This window comes from Pararge aegeria, chromosome Z (genome assembly GCF_905163445.1).
Source record: "Pararge aegeria chromosome Z, ilParAegt1.1, whole genome shotgun sequence".
NCBI classification, from domain to species: domain Eukaryota; kingdom Metazoa; phylum Arthropoda; class Insecta; order Lepidoptera; family Nymphalidae; genus Pararge; species Pararge aegeria.
The window spans coordinates 14530711-14556823 of NC_053208.1; the positions used below are offsets into that span (position 1 = coordinate 14530711).

At 34.2% G+C, this 26113-nt stretch overlaps 1 protein-coding gene across 2 annotated transcripts in view; it reads left to right on the top strand.

Annotated features, from left to right (window-relative positions):
- The first annotated feature begins 2627 nt into the window (after positions 1 to 2627).
- The window catches only part of LOC120636666 (adenylate cyclase type 5-like), a 50938-nt gene continuing 27452 nt past the window's right edge, over positions 2628 to 26113 (top strand). For both annotated transcript variants that reach the window (XM_039908230.1, XM_039908231.1), the window contains exons 1-8: positions 2628 to 2933; positions 6707 to 6897; positions 9121 to 9272; positions 10992 to 11112; positions 13980 to 14136; positions 14648 to 14797; positions 23391 to 23512; positions 23616 to 23708. In XM_039908230.1, the coding sequence (XP_039764164.1) occupies positions 6713 to 6897; positions 9121 to 9272; positions 10992 to 11112; positions 13980 to 14136; positions 14648 to 14797; positions 23391 to 23512; positions 23616 to 23708 (980 nt within the window). In that variant the 5' untranslated portion in view covers positions 2628 to 2933; positions 6707 to 6712. The remainder of the gene's footprint in view (positions 2934 to 6706; positions 6898 to 9120; positions 9273 to 10991; positions 11113 to 13979; positions 14137 to 14647; positions 14798 to 23390; positions 23513 to 23615; positions 23709 to 26113) is intronic.

Consider the following 26113-nt stretch of genomic DNA (forward strand, 5'->3'; position numbering starts at 1 on the left):
GAAAAGGTTCTCAATTTAGTCTTATGTTATTTTATATTTGAAATCAAAAGTATATCATCCAAGTACATGAAACTGTTTAAATTTATTTGTATCTACCTATAGATGAATATAGTGCATTGATTACAATCATATATTTTTTAACTTATTCAAGAAAACACTACAATATTTAGCCGCAAAAAAATTCTTCGTATTAAAAAATCTAAAGTTAAAATATGTATTCTTTGCCGACAGACATTGGTAAAACAAAACTTGTGTTTTGTTGTACCAATGTAAGTCGGCGTAGTAATATAAAGTAAAAAACACATTTAAATATCTTGGGATTATGAGCATAAATGCGATCAGTTCCACGTATTATTGTTTTCTAAATATATCCATTCATTTCTCTTTCATATCTACTGCAATAGGTACATTTGACAAGTATTGAAGTAAATAGTTTATGATTAACTCATAAGGTACACAATGAATTTACAAACTGCTTTTTTTATATTGATAAATGAGGTATCATTCGTTTCATCTCAAGAGTTTCACGTGTCATGTGATTTATGCCACGTGAAATGTTATGAAATACAATATCCTGTCCTTCTCAGGTCGTAACATACAGATTTCAATTTTAAATTAGGTACCTATGTCTAGTTGTGACGTAAAACTTCAAGTATAATTTATTAAACTGCCTCACTGGTCTAGCATGCTTGATATCGGTCCGACGGACTGGACTTCGACGGCTTTCGAAGTCCAGAGTTCGATACCTCGTTTTGTTCAAAACTGATAATGTATTGTGTATTTTGATGAAGTTATTCGCGGAATTAAGAAAATTGTGTTGTCCACCCCAGTTCTTCTTAACGCACGTATCAGATATTATTACTTACATATTGTGATAGCCAGTCAACCCTCATTACTGCAGAGTAGATATCACAACACTCACTCAAAAGATTCATTGTATAATATAAACAATCATAAGGTTTATCAGCGTTACAATTTCGTACTGAAATCAATACCTTCCAAATTATGGGTGTTATGTTAATTGAATTAAGAAAAATTCTTCAATAAATAGTGGTAGTAATAGATGGAAACCTGTGTATTGATAAAATGTTAATCAGTGTTTTTATTATATTAATCAGTCTATCAAGCGGTCAGATGTCAAAAGTTAACAGATGTCGCAACTGTTTGGCTTGTTAAAAAAAATCTAAAGAATGTTATACTATAAAATTATGTTGGAAAAGAGCAATCTGTTTAGTTTCTTGCCGGCTCTTGTCGGTGGAATCTGCCTTCTGAACCGGTTGTAGAGTCACTACAAACAGGCTGACTTGACGGTTCAAAAGTGCTTATAACCCAGGCCTAATTGAAACAAATAAATTTTGGATTTTGAATTTTGAATAAACATCCCAATGCAAACTCTTCTCTAATAGGCAAGACGGTTTGGAAAACAGAGATTCTACGCTGCTACGACGCGGGTGGGCTATATTAATGTTTATTTTTATTTAAGTATTATTTTGTGTACACCCTAACCCTTCTTCTTAACTTCATGTACTCAATTTGATTTGGTAGGTTACCTGGTAGAGATAGCTTAGGTATCGCTTTTAAGCGATAAGGCCGCCTATTGTACCTTTTCTCCTTAATTTTAATTGTGTATTTTTTTTATTGCTTGTTTTTTTTTATTTGGTTGTCAATAAAGTGTATTTGATTTGATTTGATTTATATGGTCTTTATTAGAATTTGCAGATACAATGCGCGGTCTTTAAAATTTAATCACTCTTAAATTATTATTGACGGCCGATTGACGCAGTAGGCATCCTGCTCATCATCCTGCTTTCTGAGACAAGGCCACAGGTTCGATTCCCTGATATCTTAGATTCGTATCACACTAACTAGAAAATTGTAATGTGATAAACATGAATGTTTTTCAGTGTCTGGGTGTTTATCTGTAATTTATAAGTATTTATGTATATTATTAATAAAAATATTCATCAGTCATCTAAGTACTCATTACACAAGTTACGTTTACTTCGGGGCTAGATGGTAATGTGTGTTTGTCGTACTTAGTATTATATATATATATATATATATATATATATATATATTTTTTTATTATATTATGTATACATTCCTACTTTGAATAAGTATAGATAGAATATATTATAAGTGTTTTAAATATAAAAAATAATTGAATTCTCGTTTTTTGAAAGCATTGTATTATATAATTCTGTCTTAGTCTCAGAGAGTGTGAATCTATGATTGGTTGAAACTAAATAATCTACTGAGTTGTAAATATTGATGTGTCAACACAAATTGCAAATATGGCTTCAATAAAGTCAGTAGTTTATTGGCCGATAGGTATGTGAACACGTACCGTTACTGTTCCCTGATTTCACCTCTATTTGCAATACATCCAGCGGCATTGGATGTACCGGTACAATATCGAATTCTGCACAGTGTTTCGAATAATATCAAACTTTTATGTGCGACGAGTGTTCTATAAACCTAAATAAGTATATACATACGTACAATAATTTAAAAATATTAATGAAATACCATTTAAATGACCATAAATGTAATAAAACTTGAAAAAAACTTATTGACATATTATAGTGTAACTTTTTTCAAGCAATAATGTTAACAATTTGTAACCAACCAGTTAAAAAATAATATCACATGGTTGTACGGATATATATATTTATTCGCTCGTTAATACTATATATTCGAAAGTAAATTTCACACAGTTTTCGATAACATTTTGGTAAGGAGATTAATTGTAACCTGACCGATTGTACATAGGATACTTGTTATCTAGGGAAAAAACGGTCCTGTGAAATAAATAGAAACCGAAACAAACGCGAAAGAAATCCCACTTGACAGCGAGTTTTTTTAAATATTTTCAATTATAAAGATTTGCAATTAGTCTTAATTCACACCAATTGGGAACAGTGAATAATCAGGTAACTTCTTTTTATACATATTTTTTTTTGTTATTAAACAAACATTAAAGAGGTCTTCGACGTTTAAGTCTAAGGTGTCCGAAGAAAACCTTGCGCTATAGATAAAAAAACATAACTATTAGTATCTAACTTTATTTCTTCTCTGTTACTGTTATCGCTAATTTGTAAAAGCTGAAAGTTTCTCAGCTTCCAACACTGGTAGGTGAGAATTATTCAGACAATCATGGCGTTTGGGTTATCGTGACCTTGGCAGGGAAGCGGTTCTAAATTCAAATTCGAATTCAAATTTTCTTTATTCATGTACGCCTATCACAGGCCCTTATGCCTTAAGCGTTCATACATATATATTTAAATAATTGTAAAGGGATGGTGATAAGTTCGTTCGCTAACTTAAACCTAAAGCTGCTAGGGTTCCAAACGCGCCCTGGTCTAAGAAGAGCCCACTTTTTTTTGTGCTATATAACAACCTAAGTTCATCAAATATAAAAATGTGTTTTTTTTTTTATGAGAATATAACTTAACCCCTTCCAATTTCATTAGAAGTTGCATTCGTAAATGTCCAAAAAAGAGTGATTAGGAGAAAAAAAACAGAGAATAAAAGGTAGGAACTTCCTGATTGTCCATAGTTTTAAGTTGTGTTGAGAGCATGCGCTTAGAAAGTTCAGCTTTTATAAAATAACGAAGGTCTGGGTCTTAAGTGCATTAAAAAAATATATAATTTTAATATTGACAATCATTATAGCTCAGCTCAAATAAGTAAGAAAAATATTAAATGATATCTCATTTGATATTTTCCTTACTTATTTCAATAAAAAAATGTTAAATATTTGATTATTGAAATAAACAGGTCCTATTAGTATCAGACCTCTACGGAACTTTAGATCAATCGCCTTGAAAATACTTTAGTTTTCATTCATAAACACCGTTACTATTAAACAATAAATTATTATTACTATGATACCATGCGCACGTTGCTTGCTATAATAAAATAACTAATTAACCATGCAAAAAGCCTTTGTAAAATCAGCATATTAGGGTATTAAATAGCAGGAATTTATAAACACTTTCAGAAGGTACCTGGGTACCTGATATTTGATACATGACGTAACAGTTTGCAGTTTGTAGAACGCTTGCTCATCAATCTACTGTTTATCATAATAAGTAATATAACCTACTAATAATTCAATCGATCTGTCACGTTAATAAATAGTAAGTGTCAGAAGAAATTTACTACTCCTCACTAGTTTTTGGACTTAAAAGCAGGAAATCTTATTTTTATTTCCATATCACCGCCTATGACAGTATTAAATAAATAAATATATTACGGCAATACACACATTGCCATCTAGCTCCAAAGTAAGCGTAGTTTATGTTTTGAGTACTACGATAACTGATGAATATGTTTTATGAATAATATACATGAATACTTATAATACATAGATAAACACCCAGCAAAAACATTCACGTTCAACACACAAACCACATGTATTTACACGATTCACATAACATTATCTTAAAGAACTCTAAGCTTTCAAACTTGAACCACTATGTGTTACACATCCTCACTGCATTACACTTTGAACTAACTGCTGGTACGACCTTATGAAAACTAAGCTTATCTTGCTATACACATCGAAAAGCAGGAGAATCTGTATGAAATTTACAACGCATAATTGTTTAGTCACTTATAAAATGGCATTTGCTTTTTCCAGTGGATTCGCAACAAATAATAATACTAATATATCAGGGAGTTACATATCAGAGTTGTTAAGGATACTAAGCCTTTGATTTCCGTGGAACATACGTTTTTTGAGTTTTAAATAACTTTCATCATTATCGTATCCAGCTATCGTAATAACCATACAATTTAAATAACTTAAAATTAATAATAATAATTCATTATTTAACGAAATTAAAAAGTGGAGTGGGAAGACTTTAAAACGAAAACCTTGTTTCAAACGTACAAATGTGATCACGGCTATTTCTGCCGCAGACATTTATGTTTATAAGCACAAGACAAAGGCTGACACAATGCCGTTCGGACACAATATTTTTATCCCCAGGATGGCCAACAAATTAACTGAAACCATTTTATAATAGTAGTAACCACAAAATGTTTTACATCAAAGGGTTGGCTTTTATTACCAAAAGGAGGGAAAATATTTACTTGACCCTGCTATTAATGAATTCGTACGCAAAAGTATTTTTGTAGAGAAAAGTTTAACGAATACAAGCTGGACTAGATTCGCTCGGGTGCCACCACCATTTCCATTGTCGTTTTGTATTTTGTGTAAACCTGCCGAATTATAAATTCTTCGAGCGAGAGAGAGGAAGAGACGAAAATCGAACCGTGAACTACCACTGAAATTTATATCATGTGTGATTAAAACGCCCGAAAATAAGCAAGTATAAGAGTAAAATACCCACCAAACCGAATTGGAGCAGCGTTGTGTGCTCTCGTATATGAGAGGAAAATGAATTATGAACCTTAGATTGATAATAGCCTTGTTTTAAAACATAACAAATTAAAGGCTTAGTCGGTCGCCACCATAGTCGTGTTAGCTATGCGGTGTTTTTCAACCGTATAATCATTGCGGATTCTTAAAACCACCACCGTCGTTTGAGCTCTGAAAATAAATGACGAATAAATTGTGACCACTGATTATTCTTTATTCGTTAAATAAACCAGAGTTTAAAACTTTTATGGGTTACTGTTTGTTTTTAACAATAACTTATATTTGTGTTGCTAGTTTTAATTTTCTATAAAAATTATACATACACACATAGACTGCTTACACATACTCGTATTACCGTTCTGTATTTGTCTGTATGATGAAAAAGGCTTCATTCACCGACTTCAAAGGCGGGCAACTTCTGCACGTTGTACGATTAATTATTATGTCTATATTTATAGGATTCACAAATATCATTGGCAGACAGATGGTTTAAAAAACAAGTTTCGCAGTGGCCAGTATTCTAACGAACAACTTTCATCAAACGTATACAACAGTTGCGAAAATAATTGTTAGTCGACGGCGAAAGTCAAACTTTTTTGATAAACCTTCCGTGTATGTCGAGGGTGCCAATAAAATTATGGATTTATGTTATACGACAATTGTATACTGTAACATATTAGGTAGTATATGAATCAATGAATGGGTACCTATGTATTTAACATTTAAAGTTATCACTGTGTCAGTAAGCTGATACCACAACTATTATTTATCATATGTTATTACTAATGAAGTTTTACTCTAGTCCGTGTCTACTGCGAAAAACGTGCGAGACTAAGGACAGAGAAATTCGACAGAGTTCTCAGTAGTGAGGGGTGAGTAGCGCGCTAACTCCTGGATTCGAACATTGAAAGTACATGAAACAAAATCGATGTCAGAGATATTGCGTTCATCAACAAAATAACCGCCTACTGCTGAACTTAAGGCCTCTTGGTTGGGGTATGTTTGCCCAGAATCACCACGATTGGTACACGTGTTGGTGATCGCATGTCATAATAGTAGTAGCACAGAGGACGGTGGTGCCCGTACTCCGCTATATTCACGAGGAGAGCTGCCTCCACCTCACAGCATTTGAAACGTACACATGAATATAAGTTAAATTGAATTGAGAACCTCCTCCATTTTGAGTCTGTTAATAATTTTGATACACTTAAGTTTTACTTAAGTACCTATGGAAGAGTCGAATCAATAGATTTTATGGTAAAAGTAATTATAACATATCGTCATTTGATCCATTCTAATAAAAGTTTCTTGTTACAGAACGAAATGCTGTACCAGCGATATTTTCTGCGGATGAATCAATCAAATATGTCCTTTTTTATTGTATTCTTGATATTTATTGGGGCTGCGGCATTTGCTGTGCAATTGAAGATGTTGATTTACTCAGACTACATGGTTGAGAACCTTACGCAAGCACTCACGGCAACAACCACAAGCTCGAGCATTAGGAAGTAAGTATAGCTTTAACTTACTCTTTGGTCTAATGGTTAGTTAGGTTTGACACGTGACCGTAGATAAGGCATGAATTGTTGGATGGGAGTTAATAATGAATAAACTGTACACCAAAGACAAAAATCACAGAAATATTATAAATTCGAAAGAGCAAGTTAGATAAAAGACACAATTAAGTGGGCTTAACGCTACATAGCAATCTCATCCAAGCAACCAAGGCATATAATAAGATTATTAAAGGTCTGGCAAGGTAGGGTATGTAGATATATTTTATGCATTATTCCCATTTCACCCTGTTCTGTTTGAATTTTAGTGACTTCCTTTTTAGCGAATAACGACAAAAAGGAATAATTCTTTCTGAATTTTAATTGCCCTAATTGGGTATTAATACGTTTCATGTTTTCTTATTATTATCTTACAACTTATTTTTCACATCCTTTCCAAGCAGGTTTTCCGTTTCAGCTTGGTTTACGTATTAAAAATTTGCCTACAAATAAGATAAGATATACAAGTCTTGAGGGTAATCGATTAAAGGGTGGAGAAGAGTATGAGTATTAGACGTAACCTTTTTCTTAATCACATTCATTCGAAGTACCACTTATTGTGAAACTCTGTTAAGGTTACTGAGCATTCTATCAAACACAAATACTTCAACACTTGGATATACCGGTACTCGACCGGTGGTACTTCTGTACTGACACCCCAACTCCCAATGCATTAAAGGCTTGCATTTTTACCACCGTATAAGAGGCCGCTTTTATTATTCTAACTTTTGTATATAAGTGTCTATAGTAAAAAGCATGAGAAACAAATCTCCAGTGTAGTTATTTGTGTAACACATGAAAAATATTACATTCTATAAAACTCCTCCTGTAATCCTCCTCCATATACAATAACCAAACCTGTAAAAATATCTCACCTAAACTTAACTCCATATATCAAATTCTATAAAAATAAAGAAAATAAACGTATGAAAACGCCACATTTGCCACTGTTCTGTCAGTTGAAGTTCATTCCGAAATGTTAACCCTTATTTTTGTAAGGCCCCTATTAAGTAGTACCAACCACAGGTTGTCAAACCAAAGTGGACAGAAATTCACAGGAAATATATTTTAGGTTATTTATTATAATTATGGTTACATTAGAATTCGTTCATCCGCCACTCACCAATACACTTGTGGTAACTGCCACTAAAACGTGGTCTTAGGGCTTCTCTTACGAAGTTCCCTGAAGCGGCCTAGCACGTCCTTCACGTCCTGGCGGTCATATTACTACTAAAAACGCAATATTTCGAAACGAATACTCGTGATATTATCGTACATGTTTTAATTTTTTTGTAATCAAGTTAAAAAATAAATAATTTTAATGAATAAAAAAATAATAGGAAAAATTGCCAGACGTGAAAATCTGTTTTTTTTTTTTAAATATCATCCAATGGATGGTTGGGTAGTATATGGTACTAGTAGCGCAAAGAACGCTGCTGCCCATTCTCTGTTATATTCCTTAGGTAACCACGACACCCGTGGGAAGAGTAGGGGTGGTGACAACTATGTTCTGATCTGACGGTCACCACCCAGCCCGGTTCTGGTTGGTAGAAACCCTTGTGTTTCTACCGACGATCTATAATAATTTCGCATTTGCATCGCAGTATTAAAACTTATTCAAAACTTGCGCTGATGATGATGACTATAGATATTATTATCTTTACTTGCATTTTATTCATATACAAACTTTCTGTCATGTTGCGGTAAATAAGACAAGCGTTTAATTGTGTACAGTCCTACAATGGTTCGCATTTATAATAAATATTGAATGATAGTTTATAATTATTATCAACACCATAACCGGTTCACTATAGGAGGGGTCTTTCTCGGAGAGAGAGAGACCCTAGAGAAATAAAAACACTATAGAGAACTTTAAGGCATGTAGGTTTCCTCTCGATGTGTTCCTTAACCGTTAAAACAAGTGATAAGTATTTATTTCTATTCAAAGCACATAATGTCGAAAATATGATAACTTCAAAGAGAATGAAGTGCGTGCCGGAGATCGGACGTTGTCCCTCTGAAAGGAAGGCCTAAGCGCGAAAATTTTAAATTACATGAAATCTATTAAGTACAAAATAATATTTTATTAACTTTAAAATAATGAAAGTAATTTAAAACTAGGAATATGTCCGTAAGTTGTTTTTATTACTGCTAACGGTTTCTTCTTTTTTTCAACAGCTTCATGAAAAAGGCGCCGATAACTACGACTACAGCTATGGTTCTAACGGAATACAACGCTACTTTGCTTGAACAGGTTCACTACCAAAACTGTCATGTTGCTCACATTATCAACATATCAGTAATGGGAGGCATAGTGGCCATTCTCGGATGTAAGTATAATGTGTATTATAATATCTATTTATGATACTAAATCTTAATCCTGAATAAAACTCCTGCTACTCGTATCTCGTTAGTACAAGAAATCCTATCCGCGTTTATAAATAATTCAAAGGCTAAATATTATCGTATTGTATTATGTAATACAGGAAATTCTCGTGTCATAGTGTTCGAGCACACACACCTCCGAAAAGGCTTGGCCGATTCTATCTTTTCAACCCCTTAATGATAAGGGTGACCCACCCCTAATTTTTTTTAATTTTATCGTAATTTTTTTTTAATTCTTTTATTAAAGGATTTAGCTTCCCGATTTTTTTTATTAGTAACCCAAAATAAACGTAAATGAAGTGGTGGGCAACAGCAAGCTATATATATAATTATATAGGTACCTAGGTTACGAATATTTTTAAATTTGTCACCCAATTAATAACATGCCTGAAAAGGCGGCGTGCTTTATAGCGCGCGCCTCGTGGTAGGATTCGGTAACGACCAGGCTAACAACGATGGGACCGCCATTCATTGGCGGGTCAAATCTTGGCGAGAGTGCGTTGCATACGCAAGTGAATCCCGTACTCTTACTTATAGGTTTATCGAGGGACACATATATTTTTTAGTGGCCGCAAGTCCCACTAATCTACTGCGTACCGCCCAACGGAGTGGTACCATGAATGTTCCTGTATTAAAAAAAAGTACGAATATTTAGAATAATAACACCTGTAGGCTCTTGTATAACTTTAATCGTCTCTTCAGTTCAAAGTTCCAGAAAATAATTCCAGAAAAAAATTGTATTTCGATTTATAACATTTCTTCTGTGTAAGGATTGAAGAAATTATAAATTACACCATACAGATTCTCCTGCTGTTCGCGGAGTATAGCAAATTAAGCTTAATTTTCATAAAATACAAGGAAAATTTAAAAAAACTACTATTACTATTTTGTACTTTTATTATTAATTATAACCCTAATACTCATTATTCTGAGGGTTGACCTAAACGGTCAGCTTGTCACTTCATTGTTAATTGTCTTTCTGAATCTGTTTCGTATGTTTTCGTAAGCTATAAAACTTTAAAAGATTTTAAATACGCATATATTGTTCTATAAATATAATAAAATCGTAGACTAGCAGGGTCTGTACATTCAAGATTTTTCAAAAAGATAACTGGGAGACGACAGAAATACGCAATAGAACGTAAAAATGTAATTTTTGGAATTTTGTTCTGAATGTCTGAATGTGTCTGTTTGACTGTTTGTCTGTATGTCTTTTGGTGTGTGCATCACGCAAAAACTACTGAACGGATTTGAATGCAATTCGGTACATTTATAGCTTAAAATAAAAAATATTTTTCACCTCGAAAAACAATAGGCTTCGTTCGCGATATGCGATGAATTTTTTTGTAGATTTTACTTCATTACTCGGCAGTCTTCATTATATCTTTGACGGCCGATTGGCGCAGTTTGCAGCGAACCTGCTTTCCGAGCCCAAGGCCGTGGGTTCGATCCCCACTACTGGAAAATGTTTGTGTGATGAGCATTAATGTTTTTCAGTGTCTGGGTGTTTATATGTATATTCTAAGTATTTATGTATATAATTCTACTACTAATAACACAAGCTACGCTTACTTTGGGGCTAGATGGCGATGTGTGTATTGTCGTAGTATATTTATTTATTAATAGATTTTGTTTTGCATTTTTAACTATTCTCTTATTTTCAGTATTGCTAGCGTTACTAGCCCGGCCGGCAGTGAACGAGATTTATCTCCTGACTATTTCCTACGTAGTCATCGTAATGTTCCTGCTAACCGAAATTACATACAGTGCGTCAGCCGTACTCAGGTAATTTAAAATTCTAATAACTTCGTCGATACATTTTATTCGAATAGATCATGTGACTTTTAATTTTAATGCACAATCATTTTTACTTCTATATAATATAATCAACCAAGTTCACAAATAAACACAATATTTCTTAATGGGCTCATATTTTATTTTAAAAACAAAACAAACATAACTTTCTTTATTCAAGGAAGACCCAAAGGGCGCTCTTTTGATACGCACATATTTTTTTTTCCATTACAGTGAGATCTTTTGTAATGCTATACAATCGTTTTCACAGTCGTTCGCAAACTTAACATAGCTTTCTAAGCAATACGAAAAATGGTTTTAAAAGCCTTATAATAATGTACGTACTTAGTTTTGAATACAACCATCAATAAGTTTTAACACAGTATTTTAACAAAATACACCTAGTTTTTTTCCCAAAAACATAATAATCCAAATAATAATTAAAATAAATTGACGCAGTAGAAAATATAATTAAGTAGATGTAGCCATGTTTAAAACTTGAATAGATGTGCCCCACGATTCATCAGCATTACTTTTTAATATAGTCTACAAAATATATCGTTTACTACAGATTCTCCACGATTTCGTCCGACAATTTTTGATAAGTAAATTTTCCCATACAAACCTTAAACTGTTCTTCTATGACCCATCACATCCGCGCGCGCTGTTATTCCAGATTTTCTCGGAATTCTTTCTAACCCTTTCTTGTTACTCGGTTTTTTAAAAGAATTGCTCCCAGAATTTTTCTTATATACTTGAATGCTTTTCGTTTCTATAATGACTTTAAATAGTCGCCGGATTTTTAGTTCACAAAACTGGCATAGCAGCAAAACATATATTAGTCGTTTGAATATATTATTGCGTATATAGGACAGTCTGGGTACAGTTAATACAAAGGTCGGTGGAATAAACAGAAATATGTCGCGAACAGTACGCGTGGGGGAAAGGGTCAAAGCGGCGCACAAAGCAGTGAAAGGCCTAAACCCAAATTCAACGTTGACTCAAATGGGTGGCTAAGTAATAATACTTTTCCCGATGCTATTCCAGGATTAAAATATCCAGGATATATGTATCCTTTCCTACGTCCGTATCCAGGATGCCAGCTTCTCTCGGCGAATTTAATCAAACACATAAACAAACATGCCTATAACAAATAAACGTAAAAGTAAATAAAAAATACTTGTTAAGTAACTGAAATTTTGGTCAGTGATGTTTCACAGAATCTTCAAGAAACAAATATTGCAAACATTTTATTTGAGAAGTAAAGGCTATTAGGCTCTATATAATATTTGACCATGCCCGATTAGAAACACCTTCATGTCGGCTAACTCAACCAATTTACGAACTATAGCAATTCAAAGGAGCAATAGCGCCAGCATTTTGGGTACCATGCCCATACGTGAACAGTTAGACGGCTTATATTAATTGTAAATATTAGTTTGTAATTATTATTTCCCGAGCAGAATATATTTTTCGTTAGCTCAGCTTGAATTCAAAACTTCCCGGTACGATTAGTTTATGTACTATTTAAGGTCCAAATTTTTCTACGAGACCCTGTTTTACTGAATCATATGCTGTTGGTAAATAAAAGTAAAATAAATAAATAAACTCAATCGTCTGTTGTTTGTCATTTAATAGTCAAACACCAAACCAAAGCTATTGTATACCTGCCTACCAGATACTCAAAGCGATTCCCAACTTTTCTGCAAACCTTGTGAATTTCATTCAAAATGAAATTTGACTGTATGGAGCTTTTGCAGAGCTTGTTCCGTGCTTCAGTCGGATTGACTTTATTTGATGCATGTAAACAACTTTTGGGTCAGAGGCTAACTTGATTCCTGATTTCCGTTCAAAAGTTATTTTCGGAATATGAAAGTTCTATTTACATTTGCACCAAATTTTTTCATTCGGATTAAATTGAATGTCACATTATTATTCGCAATAAATGTGCATGTTAATGGAATAACTCCGACAACTCGTCTTTAACACGTTATGCCCGAATCGAATCCAAAACCTTGAGATGGCAGATTTAATTCAGAAATGCTATCCTTATCGTCCATAAGGAGTAGGAAGACGATAACACTAGCTTAGAGGATAAGGCTTCGTTTCCGTTTATGGAGGACTGAGTTCGAGGCTAAGTACATTCTAAGCAATTAAATATCAATACGCCTTCAACTAGTTAGGAAAACAACGGGAGCAAATCTGCATACCTGTGAGAGTGCATGTGAAAGCTTTCAGTTTTACCATGACTTTCGGGGTTTCGATTCGTCGGTCAGTCGGCCACCCATACATTTGCCAACTTGGATTAACGTTGCTTACCCACAATTGACTTATGTTGGTGCAGCTACTCATAGGCCAGGGACCTAGATTATTGTTTGCGTTAGAGAATGAAAAGTATGAGTAAAGTAAGTGCCTTCGGCCATTTGCTATTCTCAATGTTTTCTTGATTTAATGTTTCAAATGAAGGCGCGATTGAATCTCCAATAGGCATACTACTCTTTGGCACCTATTTGATTCGATTCTTGAATTGCGTTGAAAAAAGTTTCATGGCTATCATTACTATCTACACCTCACATTATAAACCTGAACTTGGTGTTTATATCTAGAATATATAAATAAAAATTAAAAATATTTTATTATTAGTGAGGGTTAAGGCTGCAAATCACTATGCTAGTTGACGCGGGTGGATCCGTGGTGTACCTACAACTTCTTTAATACAATTTGTTTGTGTGAAATTGTGAATTTTTTTCTTTTTTAATGCAGATTTTCTTCAGAATGATCTATATATAATAATTAATACATTTTTAAGTAAATTATATGATTCAATTGATACTCAATTGATATATATCTCTTTGTAGGAATGTGCTAATCTCCGCAGCACCAACTTGTCTAAGCACCTTCTTCGCGTACACGGCACTTCCGCTAAGGCAGCACGAAGCAACAGTGGGCGCGGTTGCTGTTGGAGTCGTGAACATTATTGCTCAAATGATGAGCAAAGAGTCGGATGGATTCCAGGTATGTATAGCTAAGACCTTTCATTCGGATACTTACTATATTTTGACGACCTCCGTGGTGCAGCGGTGAACGCTGTGGTTTTAAATGTGGGAGGTCCCGGTAACCCCGGAATTCGGGATTTAGAATTCTTTCCTCTAGTCTTGTCTGGCACCACTTATAAATCAGTTTTCATCAATCATCAATGACCTGTAAAAGTCCACTGCTGGACTCAAGGCCTCTCACAACGGGTGGGTTGGCAACATGGGAGGCACAAGGGCTGGTTATCGCAGAAGATGGTAGAAGTAGTACAGTGGACGATGCTGCCCGTTCTCCTTTATATTCCCTTAGTGGCCTCTTAAGACACCCACGGTAAATGGGGTGGTGACAGCTGTATATGCAAATTGTATTATTATCACGTCGCTATGATATTTCTATTTTTCATTGTATCATGTAACATAATATATTCTCACATGGCGGTAAAATGTCTATGAAAACTAAAAAAATGATCATGTAATGTTTTTTTTTTACTCAGATATTCAGCAGCCTTATGGCATTGATCGTTTCTAATGTCGCTGGTACGTTGACTCACTTTGTGAGGGAGCAGGCCCAGCGTCGAGCTTTTATGGAGACCAGAAACTGCGTGGAAGCGCGTCTCGCCATACAAAAGGATAACGAACAACAGGTACGTAATTTTCTTTACCCTGATTGTAATCTTATGATTTCAGCATATATTTTCAACTGTTGATAATGTTAACAAAAATATTTAATGTTACCTTTAAGAAAAAAACGCCATTGATACACATATGTATGTCTAATGCATTTTATAACACCATAATTCCACAGTTTCCCCGTTTCTCATTTGCAACAATATTTCCTACTCGAGTAACTTAATATAACTCGGAACAACTTTAGGTACCAGCTATAATTGCTGAATTATTATAATTATGTTCATATGTAACATTATCTTAGCGCTTTATCTACACTAATTTTGTTAACAGGAAAGATTTTTTCGTTTAACTGAACCGATTTTAGTATGTTTTCACCATCAGAACGCTATATTATCCTACAGTAACAGCTATATTTGGTCTCAGTAATAATTAAATTTCTTAGTAACAGTAGTAGCTTTTAGTGACAGAGCCCATCCAGGGAAGTGCTAGCTATAAAGTCTGAAGGGAATGTTTGCTGGTGTCATTGCAGGCACATGAGGATAACGTCTACGCTTCAAGTTAATTGACATAGGGCGACACTTTAGTCTGAAATAATGGTATTTGTTAACCAATCCAAGAGATAAACCATTCGCGATATGTTTTATCCTCGTGTCTAAATGGCCAGTCATACAAAAATATTATGTTAATAATGAAAAAAGTAGTCTTAAGTGAAATTAAAATATATGTCCGTGAAATATTATTTCCATTTCTTATAAATAAGCCACAATAACGCATTAATTAATGTTGAAACAATAATTAAATAATCCTGTTTCTGGTTTATAATTTTTTTTAGTAACAATTTAGTTACTAAATTGTGTAAGGTTTTTTTGGTCGCAGTAACAATTACTTATTCTATATTAGTCCTTATGATCTACGTCATGGCCCGGGCCACACGCCATTGCGACATGCCCTGGTGCTGATGTGCACACAATTCCAGCTCCTCCTAGAGAAGGTTTGCTAGCTTATCAGACAATGTGCTCAGAGGGTGTTGAGACTTCTGAATAGCCTGCTCATTAAGGACGCTGCACGCTTGCTTAGAAGTCATTCGAACAAGCATCCGCAAATATTGCCAACGCACTGCAGTGTCGAGGACTCCTCAACATCTCCCTAAGCACATTGATGTATTGAAATATAGAAATTTCAATCGTCTTTTATATTCACAAGCGGAACGTACGGACGAGGAATAAGTAATCGCCACTGACCAGTACAACATTACGTTACGACCTTTATGTGATACCATGGTACCTAATTTTATGCTTATACATAGTAAATATAAATATTCAAGTAGAAATAATCTTCGTACTATTATTAATGATGGGTAGACATAATTTTCTTTGAGCTTAATGCATTTTTAAAAGTTATCTCACTTACGAATTATATAACTTCCATTAGATTATAATAATTGCGACTTAACTACGCATAGTCTACGCTTAAGCATATTACTGAATTTTTGAGTAATTATAATGGTTATTTTTCTCAGAAATACAATTATATTAATTTTTACCTTTGCAACTTTTCTTTTCAAGATTGTCTAAAAATATTAAATAGTTTTTTTTTTTATTTACATTGAGTCAATTGAATACCTTAATCTTTTGCTGCACTATTCGCAAGGTTACCTAATGGCTTCCATATTATAGAAATGCATTATTGAAACTTATTTTTGGACTGAATGGTTGATATTACTTGTTGGACTGAATTTCATGTATACAAATTATATGAAATTATTTAACAAAATCTATGAATTGACTGTATATTTTGAAAAGCTTTATCTAAGTAAGATAACTTTTTTATACTTAAAGAAGATTTTTAACCCTATTAAAGTTTTTAAACATGTTTGAGTAAACCATCCATTTTCGGAATGTAGAATCAAATTACCTACTGCCTTATTAATTCACATAGTCAACCAATTATTACAAGGTATTGGATACGATTTCCTGTTCGGACCGAACTTGTAGATAGGTTTTCCTCGTAAGAAAAATGTAATACAAGAACGAAGTAAGAAATTTTTTGCGTTATTATCCCTGTGCCTTCACGAATAGGGTATACCACCGGTCTCCGATATTATTACTGACATGTAAATATAATCATCAAAAGCCAGGGAACCCACGTCCCTTCTTTAGGTGGGACTTATAGGCTGATGATGATTAAAACTATCTTATTACTTAAATAATACTTAATTTCTTCTTTACTAAATAAATAGTCTAACATACAAACTCGAAGTAATTCCTCAGCAAAATAAGACTTAGCCTGTCGCAAAGAAAGTATTATAAAATGAATATGAAACTCAAAGCATAAGTTTGAAATTGAATGCACGAAGATTCCACAAGAGAGTGCACACGAGGTTACTTTCAATATAATATTACGACTTTATTGGTAGGAGATTTTATTTCCTTTGAAACATGATACCGTCGGTATTTATCAGTAAAGTATTGATTATTTTAAGATAAGAGTTGTATATGCAAGTAGGACGTAGTTTATGTCTTGAAGATAGTATTTAATAATTCCTTGAATCATTATCATCTTCTTCACCCTATGCGTTACTTAGGCCTATTCTCATATGAGAGAGAGACAGGGAGACAGAGCCTAAATCTGTTACTCCAGTAAGTGTTGACAGTCTTCACTGCTGCAGACGGCTTTAGAAGGCTACGGGATTCATAACCTGCTCTTTCTCGGCAGTCACCGCTATTAACCAGCTGCACCCAAGTCTTGCACAATAACATTTATTATTACATCTCAAAAATCGGAAGCGGTGATAGCCCAGTGGGTACGATTTCGACTTCACTTTCGATGGACCGGGTTCGATTCCCAGCACGCACCACAAACTTTTCCAAGTTATGTGCGTTTAAAGCAATTTAAATATCACTTGATTCAACAGTGGAGGAAAATATCGTTAGGTTGTTCTCAAAGGTGTGGTGAGAGTCCACCAATCCGAAAAGGGCCAGCGCGGTGGGCTTTAGCCCCTTCTCATTACTGATAATATACTGATGATTACATATTACTGATAATATCAAAGGCCTAGCGATGGTGTTTAACGTGTTCTATTTTACGAGGCACAGGGCTGAACAACTAATTTCCTTACATCGAGCTGATACAAATTTCTTAACTGATCCTTATCTGTATAGCAAGGACTCAGCACATCAAGGTACTTAATATGTAACTTATTTTCGGTTTGTTTTACGACATGTTCCGCGTAAACCAGTATTTCTTTATGTTAGAGATAATTAAAAACGTTGTGTTTAAGGATTTCCTAATTATCGGTCCACTATTTTTATAGATTTGTTAAGAAATTTTAATAGAGAATAATTTTGCTGTACCCGTCGCTTGACCTTATGTACATCAAACGCTACGACCAATCCTGATAGAGTCAGGCAAGTGTTTTGCATGGATCGCTCTCAGTGAAAAATAGAAACTTGAAGCTATTGATTGAAGTGACAAGAAAAAAGGACCTTAATGTAGCTACGTCAAAGAGAGCAGTAAATATTTGGTGACAACGATTGTCGAGGGGTACCTTAAGAACGTTATCTGGTAAGTCAGTTTCCTTCCTATTTGATAGCAAATCGGCTTGTTCTTTGATAAAAAGCTTTTTGTGTAAATTCTCAGGTACTGTGCACTAGGATCTCGTTTATCTTATGGATATTGGATTTGCAATAACCAAATAGCTAGAATATGAACGCTACAAATAAAAATACTTTATTGTACCTTTAAATATGCGCGCGTGAACTTACGCTCAGTACCTAATGACTTATGATTTGTTTTAAATGTCTACTAGTTTAAGGAATGCAGAGCAGGCCGTGATGGCGTCAGGAAACGTAGAACTTAACAACGGTACCCCAGGATCGGATACCATTCGTTTCTCTAGATCTTGTTGAATTGAGTACGATCCCCAAATACACATAGACCGACTGATAAGGTGATCAAAGGGTAAATAGCGTCCGGGTTGTGCAGCTGCAAGTGGCTGATTGAAAGGACTATCATCCTACTAAATTTTATGTGTGTGCGGGTCAAACGGACGGTGTGTACTGAAACATCACTAATGAGTTCTATTCGGAAGCTACAAAGTATTCAGAAAGAGTACATGTGTTGCTTGGAATATGTCAAACGAGTAATTAGTAAGTTATTCATAAAAGTACCAGAATAACAACAAAATAGCCAACAAATTTGCGAAGCTGAAGTGACGAAGGGAGTTTAATATACCTCTTTGTTTTATAAGTTTAAAAACTCAACCAGCGATAAAATTGCTGCGCCTAGTAACTGTGCAAGGTTGAAGGCACCAGAGCGCATGGAACGTTTGCCCATGCGATAAACCGATCAAATTAATTTGCTGTTATCGGTCATTTGCTTGAGTGTACCAGAATGTCTACAAGCAGCGGGAAGTGACGAATGCTAATGAAAAGAAAACATCTATTCTAATTATCGTTACCTAAAGAGGAACTTGCATTCGAACTAACAAGAGACCAGCAACTCACGAATAATTTTATTTTAAATTATAATAATATTACTTAATCCTAATTTAACGCTATTTAAATAAATATGAAAACTTTTAATTTATTTTACTCTTTTATAAGTTTTTAATTTATTGAATCAGAAAAGCATTGTTTGAGCTTGAGACATTTTAAATCTATGCTATTACAATAGAAATCAAGTCAATTTATTAGACTTAACTAGTATGTAGCTCACATCGAATCAGTATATTACTGCGTATGGACTTGTTCAATGAACAAACAAAATTGAACCGACTTATTGGTGCAAAAACGTTAAAAAAGCACCAGGCGGGCGCGCACGAGATGACCTTGTCCTACTTAATAGTATAGAACTAAATATACTTGTTGTATTTAGTACTGTTAAAACCCAATATCATAATAAACACATATCCCTAACTATTCAATAGATATGTATGCTCATACTTACCGTTGCAACAAGATTATAACGTAAAAATAATGACCAAAATATTTGGATATTCGTGGTTCATTTTTGGACCATGGAGTTCATAAGTTCATTAAGTCTTAGAGATATCTTTTATTGGTCAAATAAATACAAAATTGTTATTCGCCGAACCATCTGTTTTTATTCATACTGGAGAAATTAAGATTTCGAATTCGCTCGTGGCGTACAATATTATTAACTACTTAGTCAGAAAGCCGTATTACTGCATTAAGCTTTCACCTGTGATTAATATTGCATTCACTTGGAATTCCGTTGTCAGTACTACAAATGATTATTAATTTAGTAAGCGAAATGAAATTATCTGAAGCGTGCATATATTGTGCAATAATATTTATTGAAGTGCATTCGCGATACAGATTTTTTTAAACATTAAGCCAGTGTGTATGTCAAAAAATGTATGTTGTATCTCTTGGCTACAATCACACCTAAGTAATGATGTGGCCTAATGAGGAGCATACTGGCTAAGGAGATGCCATGTTTGAAGATAATCAATCACCATAGGTTATGGGTAAAACAGAAAACTTGTCTAAATACAGGGCGTTACAGTCATTCAGGACTTGTAGGAAGTGATTTATAAATGTCAGATTTATTAAAATATAACGTTATAGAATTATATTGTACTGCCACGAATAGTAAATGTTCACCAAATGTAAAATACCATCCTAATGTGAAATTATAACAAAAAAAAATTCATTTTGCTATCATATCGGAGTAAAATGTTCCAAAATAAGTAAAAATTGCTTAACCAAAAGTGAAAAGCACTTACATTTTAGCCACATATTTTAACTTTAATTTTAACAATATTTTTACCACGTTACGAGTAATCAATAGAACCTAAGTGCGCGGCCGGGCACATGAATATTTATGTTCTAACCTTTACAACACATGAATATTCAATTTAGATTTTGGCAAATATAGTACTTGTCAAACCACATTTGGTGATCATTACCCAATTTTCGTGGTTACGCAAAAACGACGGGGTGTTTTAAGTTTGATGTGTGCGAACGGATGTAATGAATTGATTTTGTTGTTTTCGTTGGGTCGAATTAGTCGAGAGTGTTCTTAGCTATGTTTGATTCAAGTGGAATTCAAAATGGCCGGTAAGATTTCAATAAAAGAATTTACTCTGATGTTGTCAGACTTATATTTTGTTTCATTTTCAAACCAGTTAGAAAGTTAATCTTTGTAATTTGACTTTCGGTAGTAAGAAAGAAGTACGTGTTGACAGTTTTGTAAACTTCCGCCTTAAAGGTTAAAAACGGAATGCTAGTTTACTTGCATAACTAACTTGTTTCTTTTCTTTTGTTAATTACACAATCTTACCATTCATTATATTTTCTCTTCAGTATGTTTCATCAAACAGTGCAGTGAAAGCATATAACTCACGAGTTATTAAAATAACTTGCAGTAAATAACAAAAGTAGGACCTAAAACCATCAACCTTTCTTTTTCTGGATAATTTGCGCTCTGTTTGCTTGGCAAACACGCCGTTAATATTGTGTAATGTTTGAAACATATTTTTTTCCATGATATTCGAAAGCATGAAATTGGAGTTCACGATGTATATTGGAGGAAAAGCTAACTGTATTCGAATATTGAATAAATGTGAGATTTATTTAAAATTGCTAAGCCTACCGTAGATATATTTTAAGAATACATAGTTAGTTTGTTGGCAGGCTTCGGCCATCGCTAGGTACCACCCTTCCGACAAAGACATGACTCCTACCAATTTGGCATTGATCCTAAATTAAAAGCTGGATTCGACCTTAAGGTATTTTCAGTCCAAAGTAGCTAATTCATTAAAAAGTAATTTAAAGAACTAAGTAGTTAAAAATCGGAAATACTATAGGAAAAGTATACCTTTCAGCCTTATTTTCACTAGGTACTATTCGTAATAAGGGAATAGCACCCGCCATTGATCGAGTGTGTCCCAAAAGGATTAATTCCTCCAACGAGATTAGGTGAGCTAAATAGGTCGCACAGAATTGTACGGTAGATTTAATAGTACCACCGAGTCCGATACGACCTGTCACAAGTGTGTTCCAACTAAGCCTTGACGGTGACACAATTATATAGCTAAATGCTATTTCAGAAATATAATCGTCTTGCTAAATCATAAGTAAACCATCTCGATATTAAATCAAATGATAAAAATCATAATAGAGAAAATAATACGTGGTAGCTTTGATGCCATATTACGAGATGGCATGCATACTAATATTATAAATGTCAAATTGTCGGTGTGTCCTCGGGAACGGGAATTTTCAAAAACCGAAAACTCGTGGGCTACAGCTATGATATACCTAGGTATAAAGTAATTACCTTCAAATCAAGAGTGAGTGCGTCTTCTAGAAGCACGCTCCATCTTACGCTGTATTGATTGTACCGTTATCATTACTTACCATCGCATTATTTTTCGTGCCATATTTCGCACGCTCTCAACATCCCTGCATTAAGTTATACGATTACGCTTTACGGCATTTGGACTCATACTTCGGGCACACTGAAAATATCTGAAATGAATGAGAACAAAATAATTACAATGAATGTACAAAAAATAATTAAAGGTTTCTAAAAACATTTTCCTTTAGCATAAATGCGACACATAGCACTTTTTCATGCGAATAAACTAATTTTGAAAATATTTATGCCACTGGTCCCTGGTGACCTTGAAAATATGTTGCTAGTAAGTTCTTTGTTTATCTGTTTGTTATAATATAAACGCTTGCATTGTCGTAATGCAAGATGATAGCGCGTTTACGGTAATTTTTGCGGAGTTCGTTCGTTTCGTGGTACAAACAAATGGTGATGTACCAATCACTATTCACGGTATGATAATGCTCCAAGTAGTAGCCACGTGTCCAGTTTTATTAAAAAAAGAAGATATCATTCATATCATTAGGTACTTCGCTCAAGCGCCACTTTGGTTAGTTTCGGCACACGGTTTATTGCTTTTGGGGTCTCGGCAATAAATCCATGTCCCGTCATCTGTTTACTGTGTTTCATACCGAATTTGACGCTATTTGCTTAAACCCGGTGAGCATGAATTAAGTGACGCGGTTTGGTTTTAAAGCCTCTGTCAAATTGTGTAGGATCCACCGCGAGCTCAGCTTTTTCATAACCAACTGTTTGTATTGCATCGATTGTTGACTCATGCTTATGCCTTCTTAGGCATATAGGGTCTGATTGTAGGTCACATGACTATCTTTTTCGATCATACGACAACAAAACAAAAACATCGATGATGTGCATCGATGTTTTTGTTGTTCACAGCGGTGGACGGCGACCATTATGAAATTCGTCACTGATTTTGACACAAACGCGCATGAATTCTGCAAACCAGTTATAAATAGTCGCCTTGCATGGTGCTTCATCGCTAAAAACAGTTTATCTGTAAAATTTCACTTAAAATAGTAGATTATCATACTAAAACACTTAGATCTTAGTGATGTAAAAACAATTGACAACTGTATACTACTGCCACAGTTTTATTTTTAATGTAGCAATTACTATCTAAATATTGTTTATTCAAGAATTTTATATATATTTAATGTTTATGTCCAGTTCCAGAAACTTGTTTGTAGTGCGCACTACGTATAATTTTTTTTTCCCTGTTGCTATTAGGAGCGGCTCCTCCTGTCGGTGCTGCCACGTCATGTTGCCATGGAGATGAAGGCAGACATTGCTAAAGAACCACGCCAGGAGCAATTCCATAAGATCTATATCCAAAAATACGAGAACGTAAGGTTAGTATTGTTCTAAAAGTAGCCACCCAGGTTGCCAAGGGCTTCCGGGAATCTGACTGTTTTTACATACATACTCATATATTTGATGATGCTTTTTTTACAGCATCCTTTTCGCTGACATCTGTGGATTTACTACCCTTTCGGACCAGTGTACTGCTGAGGAACTTGTGCGACTCCTAAACGAACTATTTGCAAGGTAAGGTGTATATTAAGTACACACTCTCACTTCACTTCGAGTGCTATTTACTATATTAAGTTCCTGCAAGTTTTATTTATCAACAGGAAGCCACCGGTATACAATGAATACACATTCATAAGCAAAAAGAAAACTAAACTCAGGACTAACGTTGTATACACTTAAAGGCTAACTCAAAATGCGTTATCGATGTATTAAATAAAGTTTAAAACTACATCACCCTCTGATACTCTAATTTAAAATTGAAAAAAACGTAACTTACAAAAAAAAACGAAAAGAACACTAAAACAGGGTTAAATTACATATATGAAGATAAAAACACTTTGATATGTCTTCTAAGAGCTGATATTATGATAACAGGAGCTCCGCTAAACTTAATGAAAACCCACTGAAATTGGTCCTGTTAGATTGGCTGTCATATCAGATCAGTATTTGAAGGTGGAAAAGACATTCATGAACTACGACTCGTATTTGAAATTAAACATTATTAAGATGGCACTTTATAATAAACTAAACATTGCAGGATATGTACAAATTCTGTAATGATTCTTTATTATTCGCTAATTGACATCCGATTGAAGCATTTAACTGGAAGGCTTTTTTTTATATACTGTTTCATGATACATCGGGGTCAATCTACTACTTTTATTATGTTATATAATTTTTTATTTTTTTTTAAATACAAGGATATAAATTATTTAGAATAATTAACGTAGCAAAGAAGATTTAAAGTTACCTTAAATTTTCATTTTAATTTTCATATAATTACTGGTACACTCGTACCAGTTATATGTACCGTACACTGGTACGGTATGTCTGACTTGTATACAGTTACTGAGCTGAAATAAACTAGAAAGATATGGAAAGTCATATTTATAAGATACCTACCGAGGTACAGTATTTCTTCTAAGCTTCCAATTAGAATATTTTCTGAATACAAAGAACCTTACTTCGAAAAATCTCATTTAAGTATTTTATTTCTTTTGCACGGTTTTATTTTGAATTTTACGGCTTATACGCTGCTAAGTACTTTTAAGCTCTGTTCTAATCATTTTCGAAACATCCTTGCGGTCCTCATTAGACCAAAAAGTATGAAAAATACAGTCTGACGAGAAATACTTTTATTACCTACTTGAAATACAAACGGCGGCTTCTTATAGATTATTAAATAAATAAATATACGACGATAATACACACATCGCCATCTAGCCCCAAACTAAGCGTAGTTTTATGCGTAGTGGGTATAAAGGATTTCTCGTGTATTTAGGTAATTGTTCCGTGGTAGCCTATAAGGTACTTAGTCTCCAAAAAGCAAGCTATACCAGATCCAATTCACACGTCTGCCATACTTATTGTCAACCTGCAACACACTGCATGTTACATTCAGTTTTAAGCATCTCTGCTATTTTCTCTCGAAATATTATGCCACAGATAAAACATGTTTCATAATATAACATTTTGTGGGAGGCCGGGAGGCATGAAATGAATTAATACATAATATTTTACCACCGATCACTCGTGGGCGGCAACATTGACCCTTTGAATATTTTATCCACCCTAATACGAGTATATTGCTTATTCTATCGATTACCCGCCACATATTATTATAAAGGGGTATATTTTGCCAATTTATAGTAAAATATGACACATCCTTTGCAGTTAAACGAGTTATTATTGAGGTTTTTGTCACACATAAGTTTAACTTCACCCGCGATCTGTGCTCTCATCACAAAGTTTACACGATACCTTTCGTAAGCTTGATCCCCCTGACTTACAATTGAGATTGACGCGAATATGTAGAGCCAAATATTTTCAATTCCACAGTCACACAAGGAACCACTCTAGTTTCCGTTCTGTTCCTCCTACCACCCGCCCGTCAATTTGAACAAAAAATTTTTAAGTATAACTATTATCGAGAAGTTGCTATACTTCTTATTATTTATTATTTAAAAAAATCACTTTACAACACTGATATCTATTATTAACGCTGACCAGACAAACGGCAGTTAAAATTTGGTCGTCATAAGACGTAATAAGTTGCTAAAGGTCTTGTTCTTTTAGTTCCTTGAGCAGTCGTATTAAAGTTTCTCAACGTTCAGGGCCAAAGTGGCTTCAATCAATTGGAGACAAAAAAAAGTGATAAAAACCTGTCCCCTGTCCAGTGATAGTAATCGAGGAAGTTGCAACTGATCTACATGCAAAATTGCACAAGAAGGACTAGTGTCGTGGAAAATTATGACAAAGACGTGCCGCCAAGCGATTTGGCGTTCCGGTACGATACCGCGTTAGCGCATACAAATAAATGCATAGACAGCTTCTAAACTAGACTGCATCACTTAACAAGTGAGTGATAAGTCAACGGCTTACTTGAAGTTGAATAAATAAAAATCAAAAAACTTACAAAG